General features: G+C 37.0%; 1 protein-coding gene across 1 annotated transcript; it reads right to left on the reverse strand.

Annotated features, from left to right (window-relative positions):
* Window positions 1-6424: 6424 nt before the first annotated feature.
* On the reverse strand, window positions 6425-7587 carry LOC149024429 (transcription factor bHLH162-like). Its single transcript, XM_089142944.1, has 3 exons — window positions 7322-7587; window positions 6906-7238; window positions 6425-6823 (listed from the first exon to the last, which is right to left on the reverse strand). Exons 1-3 carry the CDS (start codon window positions 7463-7465, stop codon window positions 6749-6751), a joined length of 552 nt encoding a protein of 183 aa, XP_088999070.1. The 5' UTR covers window positions 7466-7587; the 3' UTR covers window positions 6425-6748.
* Between the last annotated feature and the right edge of the window lie 8415 nt (window positions 7588-16002).

Below are 16002 nucleotides of genomic sequence, written 5' to 3' on the forward strand. Positions count from 1 at the left end.
TTTAAATTTTTTGAAGTGTTCAAAGACCTCAGACTTTCGAGTCAAACAATAAACCCAATTCATCCTACTATAATCATCTACAAATAGTAGGAAATACTTACTTCCACCTGGGCTTTTTGTCTTCATGGGACCGCATACATCAGCATATACAAGTTCAAGTGGTGCTTGAGCTCTCCATGCCTGTCCTCTTGGAAATGATCTTCTAATTTTCTTTCCATACACAACCCTTCACATATTGATCTGCTGATGTCAATTTGTGGGAGTCCTTCCACCATTTCCTTATCCTTCAACAATTTGAGGCCTTGAAGATTTAAGTGACCATACCTCAAGTGCCAAACCCTTGACGCTTGATCTTGCTTGGTAATGAATGCATGTTCTTTTATGTTCTTCATCTCGATAGAGAATATGTAGTTCTCTGTCATTAACAGCTTAGTGATAAGCACTCCAGTCTTCTTCTCCTTAATCTGGCACATGTTATCTTCAAATAAGACTGAGTATCCTCCAAAAACAAGTTGCCCCACACTCAACAGATTATGTGCAAGCTTAGGTGCATATAACACATTAGTAATGTGTTTGAGTTTGCCTTCATTTGTTTTGAATGCAATGGTACCTCTTCCTTCCACTTTGATCTTCCTGTCATTTCCCAGTATAATATGAGTTTTATGATACTCATCTATTTCATAAAACATGTCTTTGCTGCCTGACATGTGACTAGAACATCCACTATCTAAAACCAAAGACTGTTCTCATCCTTGTTATTGACCTCAACAGCCATAAACAAATAGGCCTCCTCCTCTTCTGGTTCAGTTTCTTCTGCAAAATCAACCTGATTTTGCTTTTCCTTGCAGTCCCTGTCAAAGTGACCGATTTTGTCACAATTGAAGCATCTTCTATTGTCTGGTTGCCAACCCCTTCCTCTACCTCGATTGTTGTATCTTCCTCTTCCTCTTGCAAAGGAGCTTCTGTTGCTTTGAGAAGCTATGGTGGTCATGGCTTGAAAAGCCTTCTCCTCTCCTTTCTCCATAGATCTATTAATCCTGTCCTCATGAGCCAACAGTGACCCCATAAGTGCTTCAAAAGACAGCTTTGTCAAATCTTTAGACTCTTCTATTGCTGCTACAACATGATCATTCTCTGTGTCAAGCTCTTCAGAATTTTTGCCACCACCGTTGCATCTATCATCTGCTCTCCAAATGACTTCATGTGATTGACAATAATTTTGACTCTTGAAATATAACCATGCACTGACTCACCATTCTGCATCTGCAGCGTTTCAAAATCCCTTCTAAGTGACTGCAACCTTACTATCTTTACTTGTGCTGAGCCCTGATACTCCTTCAGTAGAGTATTTCACGCATCCCATGCTGTCATAGCATCAGAAATTCTGGAGAAGATTGATTCATGTAGACCTTGTTGAATGAAAAACAAAGCTTTAGCATCTTTTTTCCTGTTTTCCCTCAGTTTGGCTTCATCTACTTTATTTTCAAAATAGCCATTCTCAACTATTTCCCACAATTCTTGTGATTTGAAGAGGGTTCTCATTTTAATCTTCCAAAAATCATAGTTTTTTCCCTTGAAGACTGGTATCATGGACTGCTACCCCATTACTCCATTGGAAGCCATGAAATCAAAAATCAAAAAATACTAACCTGGCTCGAATACCACAAATGTTACAGAAATGAGTCACTGAAAATGATAAACAACCTCTAAAGAAATAAAATTGGGCAAAACCTATTGAAAGGAAAACAAAACTACTGTTGTTGCACTCTGTTTTCTGCTCTGTTTCTTCAACAGATAATATTGAACTAAACATACAATAAAATAGGCCACACTTAAACGGTTAGATGGCCTGACTCTTTCAAAAAACTCTCCTAAAAGTAAGGAATACGTATCCCTCAATTGACTAACAAACCCACCTAAAAACAAGGAGCACACCTGCTGTAACTAACTAACAAATTAAGAAGCATATCTGCTGTAACTAACTAACAAACTAATGTGAAATACCTGACCCAACTCCTAAAGATCGTGCCCAATTTTGCAATCACTTTCAATACACGGCCCCTCTTCCATTATTTGCATAGCAAGAGAAGTCTCTTAAAAGTCGAAGAGGAAATTAAACACCACTAATATTTAACTTAAACACTTCAACAAAACCAACATGCATGCATGTGACCAACGTTCTTGGACAAAGTACGTACGTCCAACACCGGACAGTTTCAACAGCCCCTCACTTCGCCTCCTAGCTACAAACAAGGCTGCCCACGATGCGGGTGAGTCAAGCATTGGTGCATCACATTGCTCTGCAGACTACTCCTGATTAAGAACCAAAGGAGGGGGAGGATTATCTCCCAATGCCGATGCCTTGGCGTCCATACCAACAGTTGACGACAAACCTCAAAACTCAGTTTTGAGATTTTTTCTACTTCCCCTCTTACATATGTTTGTCAAAGGTGGTCCTACTCCCAGGTGCTCAAGGCTTTTGCATTTAGATAGAGGGGCTTAGCCGTTTAGTCGTTTCGGGAGTTGAGATGTAGAAGCCTCTGTTTGCAAGTAGGGCTATTTTCAAAAGAGATGGGTTCAACACAAAGTTTAGTAAGGAATCACCAAAGAACACTCTTAACACATGCTATAGCTCAAGAAAACTAGTGGCTAGTTTTGTTTGGGTTTTGTTTGTTTTTCTTGGCTTCGCATGCAGCAAGGAATCAGAGTGAAAAAAAAATCTCCATTTTTTGTGATAACAAACAAACTAGTGGCCAACAACCTGTATTCCTCCGTGACCATGTGAAAGCATTTAGTGCTGTGTGTGGAAAGAGTAAAGGTAGATTGTTCATCAAAAAAAGAAAATAAAAAAGAGTACTGTAAAGGCTGATCATTTCAAATCTTTTTTTTGTTTGGTGTATCCCATGATTCTCATCAAGACTTGCATTTCTAATTTCCTGGAGATTATTCTTAATTAGGTGTAGAATATGATATAGACGTCTACCTATATTTTGATGTTCACATTTTAAACCAAAATAGGAAAGAACGTGATTCATATTGCTATCATTGTTTGACCGTATAATTCCATCGAATGCGACAAACATTTGGAAAACCTAATTGATAGCATTTTTGTATGTTGACTTACTTCATTAATATTACTAATTTGAAGCTGAAATTCTACCAATGAGATTATTTTAACATAGTCGCCTGAAATTCTAATGTTTTCTTGAAGACTCTTCTTAATTACGTGTATCAATATGATATAAAAGTCTACCTATATTTTGGTGGTCATATTAATTTTATGTATACCAGGACAAGAAAGAACGTGGTAACTATTGGTGACAAATATTTGAGAAAAACTAATTGATAGCGTCTTTCATACGTTGAGTTATTTCCTTGTTATTAATTTTACGCTGAAATTCTACGGTGAGATCATTCTAGCTAATTTTGTCACTTGGAACTCTAAACTTCATCTATTTGTCATTAATAAATAAAAAATTTCATGGAGAATCCCAGGATAGGCCAGCGTGTTGGAGTAACTTTGGGTTTTTCTCAAAACTCTAATCGAATTCCATATAAATATTATAATACATTATAGTGTTTAAAAAAATTATGCATACCTTACACCAGACATATATTGAAGAAGATTAATCTAAATCTTAAATGCCAAAGCTAGAGAGTGATGAAGCCTTCTCCAATGTCCTCATCTTTCCTACCGTACATTTTTTTGTAGAGAGAGAGGAAAACAAAAAAAACTTAAGTAATTGGAGAAACTCCATTATATTTATTTATAATAACAACCCCAAATCCTAGTCCACTTCCACAATGGACTGGTTTGACCCATCTCAAACCTAATGGTAGCGCATCAGCCCGATGCGTTGAGATCCCCATCAATTTTTAACCCCAGTAATTAATCTAAGCCCACATATTATATTAGAATAACCCTAACAAGGTGAAATTACTATTGCCTGTAATTCGATTAGGTCCTAAATAGTCAAGAATCCTCTCTACTCCTTTTATTGGAAGGATACAAACTAAACAAGCTTTGTCTCACTTGTTCATTAGTTACTACCCCAGTTGACTCTGATGCCCAACCTAATTGAGCAACCCATTGCTTTGAACAAGAAGGACAAATCCTCTATGTGATCTTTTCTCTTGGACATACATTCACTCGGTATCTTCTGCTAGTATATTTGTGTGTTTTTGGTTTCAGGTTTTGCACAATGAAAGAAGAGCCTAGGTTTGCTATGGTTAGCTGTTAGTTTTACCAATTAAGGGGGAGATTTGTAAGGGCTAGTTTGTAAATTCCCTGTGGGAGACTCATATTTGAATCGAATCAGTATTTGGTTCTCTTGGTTCACTTGGTTTGCATTGATTATGAATCAATGCCTTTTCATTGTACTAGACTAGTTGTTTAAGACTCTCTCTGCTTCATTTTTGCGAAGGTAGTTGGGTTTCTTGGGGTTTCAAAGTTAGAGTTTCTCTTTGTCTTCTTCCTCTCCTCTCTATGGTGTGATTTCCCTTGGAAATGTGTTGTAATCTTAGATGGTGAGTGTGGTTTTAGGTTCTTGGATGCAAGTATCATAGTTTGCACACTATTAATTCTATATTTTGTAAGATTACATGTCTTTTGTATTGCATTTGGGTTCATATCTAAGCCCTAGTGATGTAGGTCTTGTTAAGACTGTCAATAAATCTGTCGTCTCTCTATTTTCTTGTTTGATTCTTCATTGATTTTGCATTAGGGTTAGGAATTGTGGGGTATTGGTCCAACATCCTCAAAAGACTCTCAAAGAACTTGAAAAGAAGAACAAAAACCATCATGGATGATTCATTCAAGAACTACTTGAAAATTCCAAACCCATTTCTTTGAAACATTTATAGGGAAAGAAATGGGTACAACAAGAATACTAGACAAAGCAATATAAGATTCCCTCTTCTCTGAAAATTGATTATTTATTTATTTATTTATTTATTGGGGTTCGTAGCTTTATATTATTCGGCATGGGCAATTATCACATACCACAGGGAGCGTCGAATCCATGACTTCTTCACTCAGAGTTGCTGTCTATTATTGACTGAGCAACCCTTTTGATGATTGATTTTTTATTTTTTCTTTTGTCTTCTTTGGGAAAAAAAGCTATTACATATAGACCCCATGTGTTTTCAATCAATTACATCTATTACACCTAAAAAAATAAATCAATTACAAATGCCCTCTTATTGGTTAAGGATTGGGGGCAAATGCTGATGTCATCAGTAAACAAACATTCAAAGTATCCATTTTACTTACCTAAAGACCTTGGAAAAATGGTTCCAATGATCCAATCGAACGGAATTGATTTTGCAGATATCAAAATAGAACCGGCGAGACAAGAAATAGAGTTACACCAGAAGCAGAGGTGCACTAATTCCTCACCTTCGGCCAGCAATGATCATCTCTCTTTGCCATCCAACATGATGGGCACTTGCTGCAGATGTGGCGGCGCCACTACTATCTCGCGACGCCAAAAATGGTCAAAGTCAAACATCTCTTCTCCACCCACTTACCACCCCATCCGCTCTCCAGCCATTAACCATCCTCCTAAATAACTTCCTTTGGTTACTTTGGATTCAAATTTATGATTAAGATGTATATATATTGCTAAGTGACAAATAATGATTTAGCATAGTGACACCTACAAAGACCCATGTCAAAAAAAAACTCCAATCCTTCATATTCTGTTCTGACTACGTCAAATAGTCTTAGTGATCATCTTAATGGAATTTTTATAAATGATACAATGTATCCAAATAAAGTGAAAAGCACTTATCGGGAAGCACTGTTAGATTTTGTTAGCTCCATTTAAAATGATTTCTACTATTTAAAGCTATTTATATTTTTTTGGGTCTTGTTTCAATCATGTGAGGTCCCCTCTCCCTTCTCCAAGGTCTTTTCACTTTCAAAATTTAGAAGGATAGCAACAAATTAAATGTCATCAGAAAGGAACTGATACAAATATTTTTTTAATATTCAATTTTGACTCACGCGGTTGAAATTTTTAAGTCATTATCCAAATTATGCCGGGGGAACTTAAGAGTCTATTAACCGCATTCAATTGCCTTTAATTAATGAGGAGCAAGGAACTCCAACCTTGTAGGATTTCAATTGAGCTGTCAAAAGTTTGGAAAAAAACACTTCTTGACTTTTGAATTTATATAATTCAGATCTCAATGTTTGTAACAGCTCTCCAGTGCTTAATGAATATGTCATTTACTGAAAAAAAAATTGTGAGAGCAAGGACCGTTAATCAACTAACTTTTCAAGCTTAGTATAGCCGGGTAGAAGATAGTGAAGCTTTCATCTTTCCCATACCTAGAGGTGACAACAATCGAGAACGGGAGGATAATAGCTTTCAAAAACTATTTGTTATGATAATCAAGTAATTCAAGATTATGGCTTGTGAATCTGTATTACATGCCCAGTGCACAAGGTTCTTATTTGGTAGGATTATGATGTAAGTATGCAGCCTTAACCCTACTTCATGGAGAGGCTATTTCCCAACTCAAAGCTACGATCCCTGAATTGCAATCGAGATAAATAAGCTGTGATATGTCAAGCCCAGCCAGAATGCTTGAAAGCTACATGCTTGTTTAATCCAAGGAGGGAGATATTAAAGTTTAATTCATTTTTCTTCTTCTTGTTACTATTATCAGAAAGTAAAATATGTAAAAATAACACAGCACAGATGTTAAGATTTTGTGAACAGTCACTCCATTCTTATTATCATCAAAAACTGTTGACAAACTCCTTCAGTCTCTGGCATAAACTTGCAGTGTCCACTCCTATTCTAGAGCTGGTGGCCTTCAAAGATCAAACAAAACCCATCAATCTTATTATAAAACTAACTAAGAAGAAGCCCACAGAATAGAAAGAGATTGATTACCTGAGAATGAATAATATAGAAAACCTTGTCACCCATCACAGAGTGGCTAGCATTGACAACTTCTGCTCCTTCTTGTGTTATGATACTAATTACTTCACTCAACATCAAGTCCTTCATTCCAGTAATCAAAGTTATCTCCAGGCTCTGATCCATATCCCTTAGTTCAAGTATTGGCATGTTTGACCCAACTATCATTCTGTCTCTCACATCCTTGTTGATCCCATAGATGTTCATGGCTTGCTTCTTCCTTTCTTTTAGGTTTTCCACTCTCTGCTTCAGTTCCTTTATATATATTGCTGCGTGGTCCAATCGATCTTGCTGCGATGATTTTTCCTTTAAAAATGAGCTTCAATCAGTTAACATAAAACTACGAGAGAGAGAGAGAGAGAGAGAGAGAGAGAGAGAGAGAGAGAGACCTTAGTGGAGATGTAGTTGAGAGGGATGAGAGAGGCAAGCTTGAATGAAAGGCAATTCATTCGCATTCTTCTGTTTCTTTCAATAGTCTTTCTGTCCAGTTTGGATGACGGATTGGAGTGGTTCTTCATCATTTCCTTTGTCATGCTTTCTTCCGGTTTTGAGGTTTTGAATGAAAGAAAGCAAGGCAACAACAGTGAGACGGAAGAGAAGGAAAACCCAGCTAACTAAAGGAGAGACAAATTAACAAGATCAGAAAAAACCCAAGATACAGACTTGTGTGCGAAGTAGAGAAGCCAATAGCAGTTAGGGTTTTATAGAAGCCAAGGAGATAAGCAAGCGGGTTATCAGGGTTTAAGCGACAAAACAGAGAGGCTGACGCAGAAACCTAATCGGTCACGGCTTCCCGGGCCCCCTCTAGAAGACTTCTGACTTCATCCTCATACGAGAGGACTCAAGATTCGACCACTGACCATACACTGATACACCTCATCATTCTCTGATTAGCTCCATTTGGCATTTCTGCAATCACCAGTCGCCCCCCCCCGGGGGGGGGGGTGGTTGTTGGTTGTTTTTTTTTTTTTGGGGGGTGGCTGCTGCTTGTTTTTTTTTTTATTAATTATTATTCCCCCCCCCCCCCCTTTTTTTTATTTTATCTTTTTTTTTTTTTTTTGCGCGTGGGACGCCCCCCCTTTGGGGGCCCTTTTTTTTTACAATTTGGACGCATTTGAAACAAAGTTAGCAACATTTTTGGTAGTAGTAGACATTGAGAATGAAGTTTCTTTTTTGGTGTCTATCTACCACCGAATACGTTGAATCACCTGCCGAATCAGCATATGCATAGGAAGAGGCGGCCTCTGCATAAGCAAAAGCTTACTCTGGTGAATCTAGTATTTTCAGTCATCATGTTGACTTCTTTCTTTTTAGTGTGTCCATCACTCTTTTTTTGTAGTCTACATTCAGCCGCATAGTGTCCTCATTTTTCATAGTTGTGGCACTTGCCCTTCTTTTTGTTTAAGGTAGTCTTTTTGGCCTCCAACTTATTAGGTTCACTTTTTGTGGCTTGGTTTTCTTAGAATTATACTTGGGATGATTGACTATATTCGCAGCAGAGTTTTGTCTATTCACCATCTCCAAGTTGTTTCGAAGTCTGTTCTCATCTTTGATTTGTATGAACCGTTTGAGATCATCCAGCCCCACCTGTACCTTTTTCATATACATCACAGTCTTAAATGAGTGCCAAGTTGATGATAACTTATATATAATTGCCCCAACAAGAAATTTATCACAAATATTTATTTATTTTTGTGACTAGTTTGGATCTCAGGTTTTCAAGATCTGTAACTTAAGGGAGTATTTCTTTGTCTTCAAAAAATTTGAAGTCCATGAATTTGTCCACTAGATGAGTTTTGGACAATTTTTCCTCCTTTTTATATTGAGCATCCAGGTTGTCCCATATTTCCTTAGCACTTTCAAACTTGCTATAGGTTTCTGCAAGTCTATCTAACATAACATTCAACAAATAGTCTGTAGAAAACCTCATCATTTTTCCATTATGATGCATCGATTTCCCCAACAGTATTTTCAAAAGAGGATTCTACCGTATAAAACACATTCAGATACCTTAATCCAAATTTTGTTTTTCTTTTCCAAACATTAAACTCAAGATCCGTTAAGGTCTGTAGTTTGACCATATCAATTGGAACAGCATCCATTTTGATCTTGTATCAACAAATTACTCACTGTAAATTGCAGATAACTTCGTGTAGCGTTCGATCACCCTTTTGACTTTATCGAACAAAAGCTTCTCTAGAAGAATAACTAATGCTTTAAGATTGTTAGGGTTAGGGTTTAAGCACGATGTTGCTTAAAGCATTACACCCTGAGTATCTAGATTGGAATACCCAGACCGCTGCTTCCAGCTAGTATTTATAGAATAAATACTGAATTCTATTGGTAATTGGACTCTCCTACAAAGGCCCAATACACCGTTAGATCGTAACTAATCTGATGGCCCATATTAGAACATAAGTTGAGTATGTCTCAAATACCTCAACAATAAGTTGGGTATAACTTGAGTACCTCAACACAAGTTGAGTATGACTCAAATACCTCAATAGTTACTTCACTCAACATTAGGTCCTTCTTCATTCTAGTAATCGAAGTTACCTGTAGGCTCTGACCCATATCCCTCAGTTCAAGTATTGGCAAGTTTGATCCAACTGTCATTCTATCTCTTATATCCTTGTTGATCCCATGGATGTTCATGGCTTGCTTCTTCCTTTCTTTTAGATTTTCCACTCTCGACCTCAGTTCCTCTATATAACTTGTTGCGATGATTTTTCCTTTTAAAACAGAGTTTCAATCAGTTAACATAAAACTGAGAGAGAGAGAGAGAGAGAGAGAGAGAGAGAGAGAGAGAGAGAGAGAGAGAGAGAGAGAGAGAGAGAGAGAGAGAGAGAGAGAGACCTAATTTCATTTGCAGGAAAGGCATTTCATTTGCATTCTTCTGTTTCTTTCAATAGTCTTTCGGTCCAGTCTGGATAATGGATTGGAGTGGTTCTTCATCATTTCCTTTGTCATGCTTTCTTCTGGTTTTGAGGTTTTGAATGAAAGAAAGCAAGTCAACAACACTAAAACCGAAGAGAAGGGAAATCCAGATAACAAAAGGAGAGGCAAACAAGATCAAAAGAACCCAAGACACAGGCTTGTGTATTTGTGAAGTAGAGAAGCCAAGAACGGTTAGGGTTTTATAGAAGCCGAGGAGATAAGCAAGTGATGAAGCGATGTTACCAGGGTTTAAGCCACGAAACAGAGAGGGAGACATAGAAACTAATGCATATGGAGAGAGGTTTGTCAATGGCTCCTCACCTCTTGAATACTTTCTGTTTTCGTTCGAGAGGACTCAAGACTCTATTAAGATCACCGATCAGATTTTGCTTCAGTTAATGCGCAGGATGATTCAGCCAGCCGTCTGATCATTTCAAAAAGATGGTGGCCATTGATGGTTGTAAGAGTTGTCAAGCTAACAAATCGCTTGTTTTTTGAAGCTGACGAACCGAACTGAGCCGGTTTACACTACTGTTAGATCATGATTGGTCATCTTCCTATCTTCACTTGCACTGTTGAGCTTGCTGGTATGAATTTCATGGAAGAATCAGGAAAAAAGAAGAAACAAGCGGAGAAGAACGCTGCCATGGCTGCCTGGTCTGCTTTGAAGCGAAGCATTTTTTTATATATATTTTTTCCATTTTAGTGGAACAATAATCCTCTGATCCTTCCTTTTTCAAGGATACGAGATTGATTTTTTTAACCCCTTTTCCCTCTTCTCTTACATAAATGGTGAGCATGATTTTTTAACCCCTTTTTCCAGCTATCAACGGCCGTTTTCGTTGACCCATCACTGTGGCCAAGGAACCCAAATAAGAAATACCACCTTCAGAACTGTTGCTGCTCCAATTGCAACAGCTCCATCTATTCCGAATATCCTAAACAGAGGAAGATTCCACACCCGGGGATTGGCTCCAATAGTGCAAATTCGAACAGTAATCCCAGTGTGCGCAGCCCCACTTGGGAGACCTCCATCAAATCCTCTGACCCACAGATGAAAGAAGCCTCGAAATCACACCAACCCTTAGTTGCAGTCTCTGCATAAAAAGTAGATGAAGAACTCACAGGTATGAACATGAATCTGAATCACCGTACTCTTCCTCTTCTTCCATTCTTTCTTTCTTTTTTTTTTTTAGATCGTTGATTTTCTTCTATGGGTTTTGTGGAGGTTTTGTAAAATGGGGAAGCATACAGTGAGGCATATGACTGTACTAGGGGTGTCAATTTATAGCCTAAACAGTTAAAACCTAACCGAATTGGCCCGTTATAGCCTGAACCGGCCCGAACCGAACCTTAATGGGCCGTAATTGGGGTGAGGGTTGTGGAGCCCGCACCAACCTGAAACGGAACCGCAACCCGTTATAATCCGTTTTATAATTTTATATTAAATAGTATTTGAATCATTATATTACCATTAGACTGTTGGTATAGACAATTTAAAAAAATTAAGCATAAATTCAAAGATCAAATAGTCATTTTACTACTTAATATCTATGTTCTTGATTTCTATAGAATGGGTGGGTTTTTTTTAATGGAAATTGACCAATACAACTTTGCTTTCCATATGATTTTCACTTTTGTTGTAGGATGCTCAATTGTTTCTTCTTGTTTATTTTCTTACACACCATAAACCGTTAGTCAACCCGAACTAAACCGAATCTAAACTGTTAGCCCGAACCCAAACCACACCAAACCAAAACCGGCCCGAAACCGTTATTTTGGTAATGGGCCGTATTTGGGCTAGGTGCTTTTCATCCCGAAACCGTTAGGTCCAGCCCGAAACCGCCCCAAACCGCACTGTTGACACCTGTAGACTGTACCACAGTCCATTAATGGCGTATGAAGAATGAGAAAATTAAATAAAATGAGACATTAACTGAGACATGAGGAGAGAGGAGCGGTCCAGATTGGTTTGGTTCGGTTCGTTAGCTCCAAAACCAAGCGGTTTGTTCCCTTAACAACTCTTACAACCATCAACGGTCACGATCTTTTTGAAGCGATCGGACGGCTGGCTGAATCGTCCTGCGAATTAAGGACTAAAGCAAAATCCCACCGACCATACTCATAATCACCAACCAGCTCCATTTGTTATTTCTCCAATCATCAGTCGGCACGAGAGCACCAACGTCATTGCTGATTAAACTTCTAATTAATGTAAAAAGTCGAAACCTCAAAAAACTAAAGGTGCATTATTCTGTGGCACGGAACAATGAATTTTTCAATGTTCAATGTTCAGTAGCTGCAAAACGAGACCCTATAGGTGTGAGCACGGTTCTTCAAATTAATTTTCTTTAGGGTTGGGTCTGAGTTACTGTTGAAATCGGTTGAAGAATCTGCACACACACTTGAATTGTTGTTGTAATTAGGGTCATAATGGGGATTCAGCTCGATTTGCATCACACATGGTTCGATCTTTAACCCCAAATTAATATTAAATAGACCCTTATTATATATAAACGATATAACCAGCTCTTCTCAACCCGATGTGGGACTAAATAAAAACCATAAGATAAAAGACACTATTTAAATATATATTTATATAAAAATATAAAATTATATTAATTATATTTTAAACATATTTAGAACAGTCACCTCATTTATTAATGGGGCCCTCCGGTCGAATCATAGTGGTTTAATTTTGGATATGCATAAATATTGTTGTGTCTGATGAGATAAGCTAGCCAGACAGAATTTCCAGGGTTCTGCTTGGTTGGATTTGGGAATCAACTATGGAATCCTCCTCAGATCTTGTACCTGATATTGAAGTTCGGAAACACGTGAGATTTTGAGACACGAATGAATCTCCACCATCCTTACACATGCAATTGTTCCTCGTTGGATTTTGCTTGGGAGGTTAGGAGCAGCCGATGGTGCACGCTAAATGCATGCCTGACATCGTTGAAATTAAGTGAAGTGATAAGGGTTCATCTTCAACGCAAGCCAAACTTATGGAATCAATTGCTTCGCCGTTCTCATTATCATGTCTAACTACAATGGCTCATGCATGTCCAAAGAAGAATATGTTAGTAGAATTGAGTAAAATTGCTTGGGTGTTGTGCAATTAATGTGCAGCACCTGCAATGAACGGTTGATATCGAGATCTCGATCGTCCATTTTTAAAAGGTGTATTACCACACTTATGTGAAACGGACAGTCGAAATATCGATCTCAACTGTTCGCAGCACAGTGCTGCACATAAATGCAAATAACCATGGAGTGGATTTAACCAAGCTTTCTTCCTTGTTAAAGAAAAGGCCTTTCAGACTAGGGAGTCAGCCACATAATTATACTCCGCAAAAATATACTTGAAGGTGCATGAAAATATGTAAAAAGAAGCTGGAAAGTAATGTAGTATCATTTATTATTTATTGCTTCCTACTCCCCTTCCAAAATAGAAATGTGGAATTTTATTTTATTATTATTACTTTTTTGTGAAGCTAAAAGCTTCAATACTGAAAACGTTAATACAACTTGATTGTTATGTTATAGAATGACTATGACCTAGGTTGTTGTAGTGTTTTACCCAAGTGTGGAACCATACATAAAGAGCTGTAGACGGAACGTGATGGTAGTCATATCTAGTGGATTAATAGATAACTGAACAAACATATGTAAAAAGATTCTCTGGTGGAATTGGAAGCAAGTGGACCTAGGATTCAACATTAGGGGGCCGAAGAATAAAAGTCTAGATAACTTTCTCGTTGGAGAAGTACTAATGCTTTTCCCGGAGTTAGGTAATTTATTCACAACACGCCCCCAACTACGAATCCGGATCATCACCCCGTCAGGAGAGTGCTCCCCGACGGTTTTACCACCACAAAAAATCGGTGGCCCCACAGGTAAAAAAAATATATAAAAAAACTCCTATCACCCAACCCTGGGCCCCCTGTAATTTGTGGTGGTAAAGCCGTCGGGTTGAGGATCCGGACCCCCCAACTACTAGGGTGAGGTGGGTCCCATGGCACCTAAACCCTACTAGGTGACATGGCAGTTACCTCTTCATAAACAATTTTTTTTCTTAGTAACATTATTAAAATTTCATAGTAAGATAGTTGAAACGAGAGAAGGAAAACATAGAAACAGATCATCTGATGGCAACTACATACTTTATTTGTGTTTAGTAATAAGAATACCCATCCACATTCCAAATCCAAAACAACTACTGAAATGAATATTTACTCCCTTATAACTTGGATCTAATTGTCTTTTATGAACTGAAATAACTAGCATAATAAAAAAGAAATATCCAGTTCTCAATCCTGCTCCTGAATTGCTATACCTTTACCCTTGTCTTTTAACTGTCTGTCTGTATATGGTAATGGGATATGAGTTATACTAGCCCAATGAATATTATAAAACAATCATGCTACATAGAGGAATAAAACGTGGTATGTTTATTTTTCAAATATGTGTCATTGCATGTGCCATAATAATAACATTCAGTCTCATAATATATGTTCTAAAAAACATTTCCAAAATAAAATATTCAAACTCTTCAAAAAATATTCTCTTTCGTTACATTCGTAACCCTAAGCAGATCCATGGATGACGTACATCTCTCTAAACCACGGAAATGGTTACTCTATATCACTGACTGCCTCTACCCCACCGAAATAACTACCTCTACTTCACCAAAGTGGTTACCTCTTTACTACCGAAGTGGTTTCATTCTTTGGGCACAAAGGTAGGTACACCTTATAGTCTATTATCATTGGCTTAGACCCAATCTTTCCACTTTAACTCTAGCCACAATGCCAAACAGAACTTACAAGGATAGTGCTTGTCAGCACAATATCTTTTATTACATTTCAATCTTGCATTTATTAAATTTCTCATTTAATTATTAAAAATACAAGAATAATGAATAATCTATAATTAAAGAAATCCACTGAATTATTTAACCATAACAAAAATTGTAGAACAGTTATATGTATGCACATAAATCATGCGTAGATAAATTGTATGTTGAATTAGTTGATTATTCAATAAAATATTACTGTATATGTCACATGCATGAAAATGCATAAATATTTCCAATGAATCGTGATAGTTAGAAATAGGATAAAATTGTTTATAGCATATAAACAATGGATTGAATCACAATACTCACAAATACGCCAGTTTGTTCCTGTTTTTTCAAACTAGATGCATTCCTTTTCCAAAATCACTGTTTTACCCCTGTTGGATGCTTGTTTTGATATGAACAAGTCCTCAAAATTTCTAATGCAAGGAAGATTCAATATCCTTACTGATGATGTGGCATCTATATATTTTTTCAAAAACCCAAAAGTAACCCTAGAATTATCTCTTTACTTTTTTTTTTTTGGTTTGCCAACCCTGGTTTATAAATCGATGGTTCGACCCGTGTCACACACTTGCTGTGGTGGGTGAGTTTCCTAGCGGGAATTTTTTGCATCCACAAGGATTCAATACTGAACCATTGCTTAAGCGAACCAAGCTGCTTACCACTTGGACCAACCCCCATTATAATTATCTCTTTACTTATTTACTCTTTTGCAAGTTATAATTCTATCCTTAATTAACTATGGAGAAAAATTAACTTTAAATTAATTTTTCTTTTCTAAAACGAAACTACCGAATAAAGAAAAGACTTGATTTTTCTTCTCTAAAAAGAATTCGCCGAATAAAGGAAATATGTGATTAAATAAAACTTAAAATAGAAACTAAAATATTAGGAAATATCAAATGTAATTCAAAGTTGAAAACTAAAAATCTCCTAATATATGCTAACCATTGTACAAAGTGTGTGGTCCCACCAAAGCCAAAATTTATTGTAAAATATAAGATTTTAAGTTTATAATTGACATTCAATATAGTTTCTAAAAATGAGGTTAATTTCATATTTTTTAACTTATTAATTTTAATGAAGGGTAAAATAGACATTACATATTTGATGTTAACAACCACTTCACACCGTTAGAAGTGAGGGGGGCAACAGTAATTTCATAAAGAAAGAGGTTTGATTAGTAGTAAAACCAAAGTACAAGGGGGCAATAGTAATTATCCCTATATATAATATCACTTACATTATAAAGTCTTAATGGGCCTTAGT

The sequence above is a fragment of the Hakea prostrata genome, chromosome 2, assembly GCF_041222555.1.
Source record: "Hakea prostrata isolate BN-2017 chromosome 2, UWA_Hpros_2, whole genome shotgun sequence".
NCBI classification, from domain to species: Eukaryota; Viridiplantae; Streptophyta; class Magnoliopsida; order Proteales; family Proteaceae; genus Hakea; species Hakea prostrata.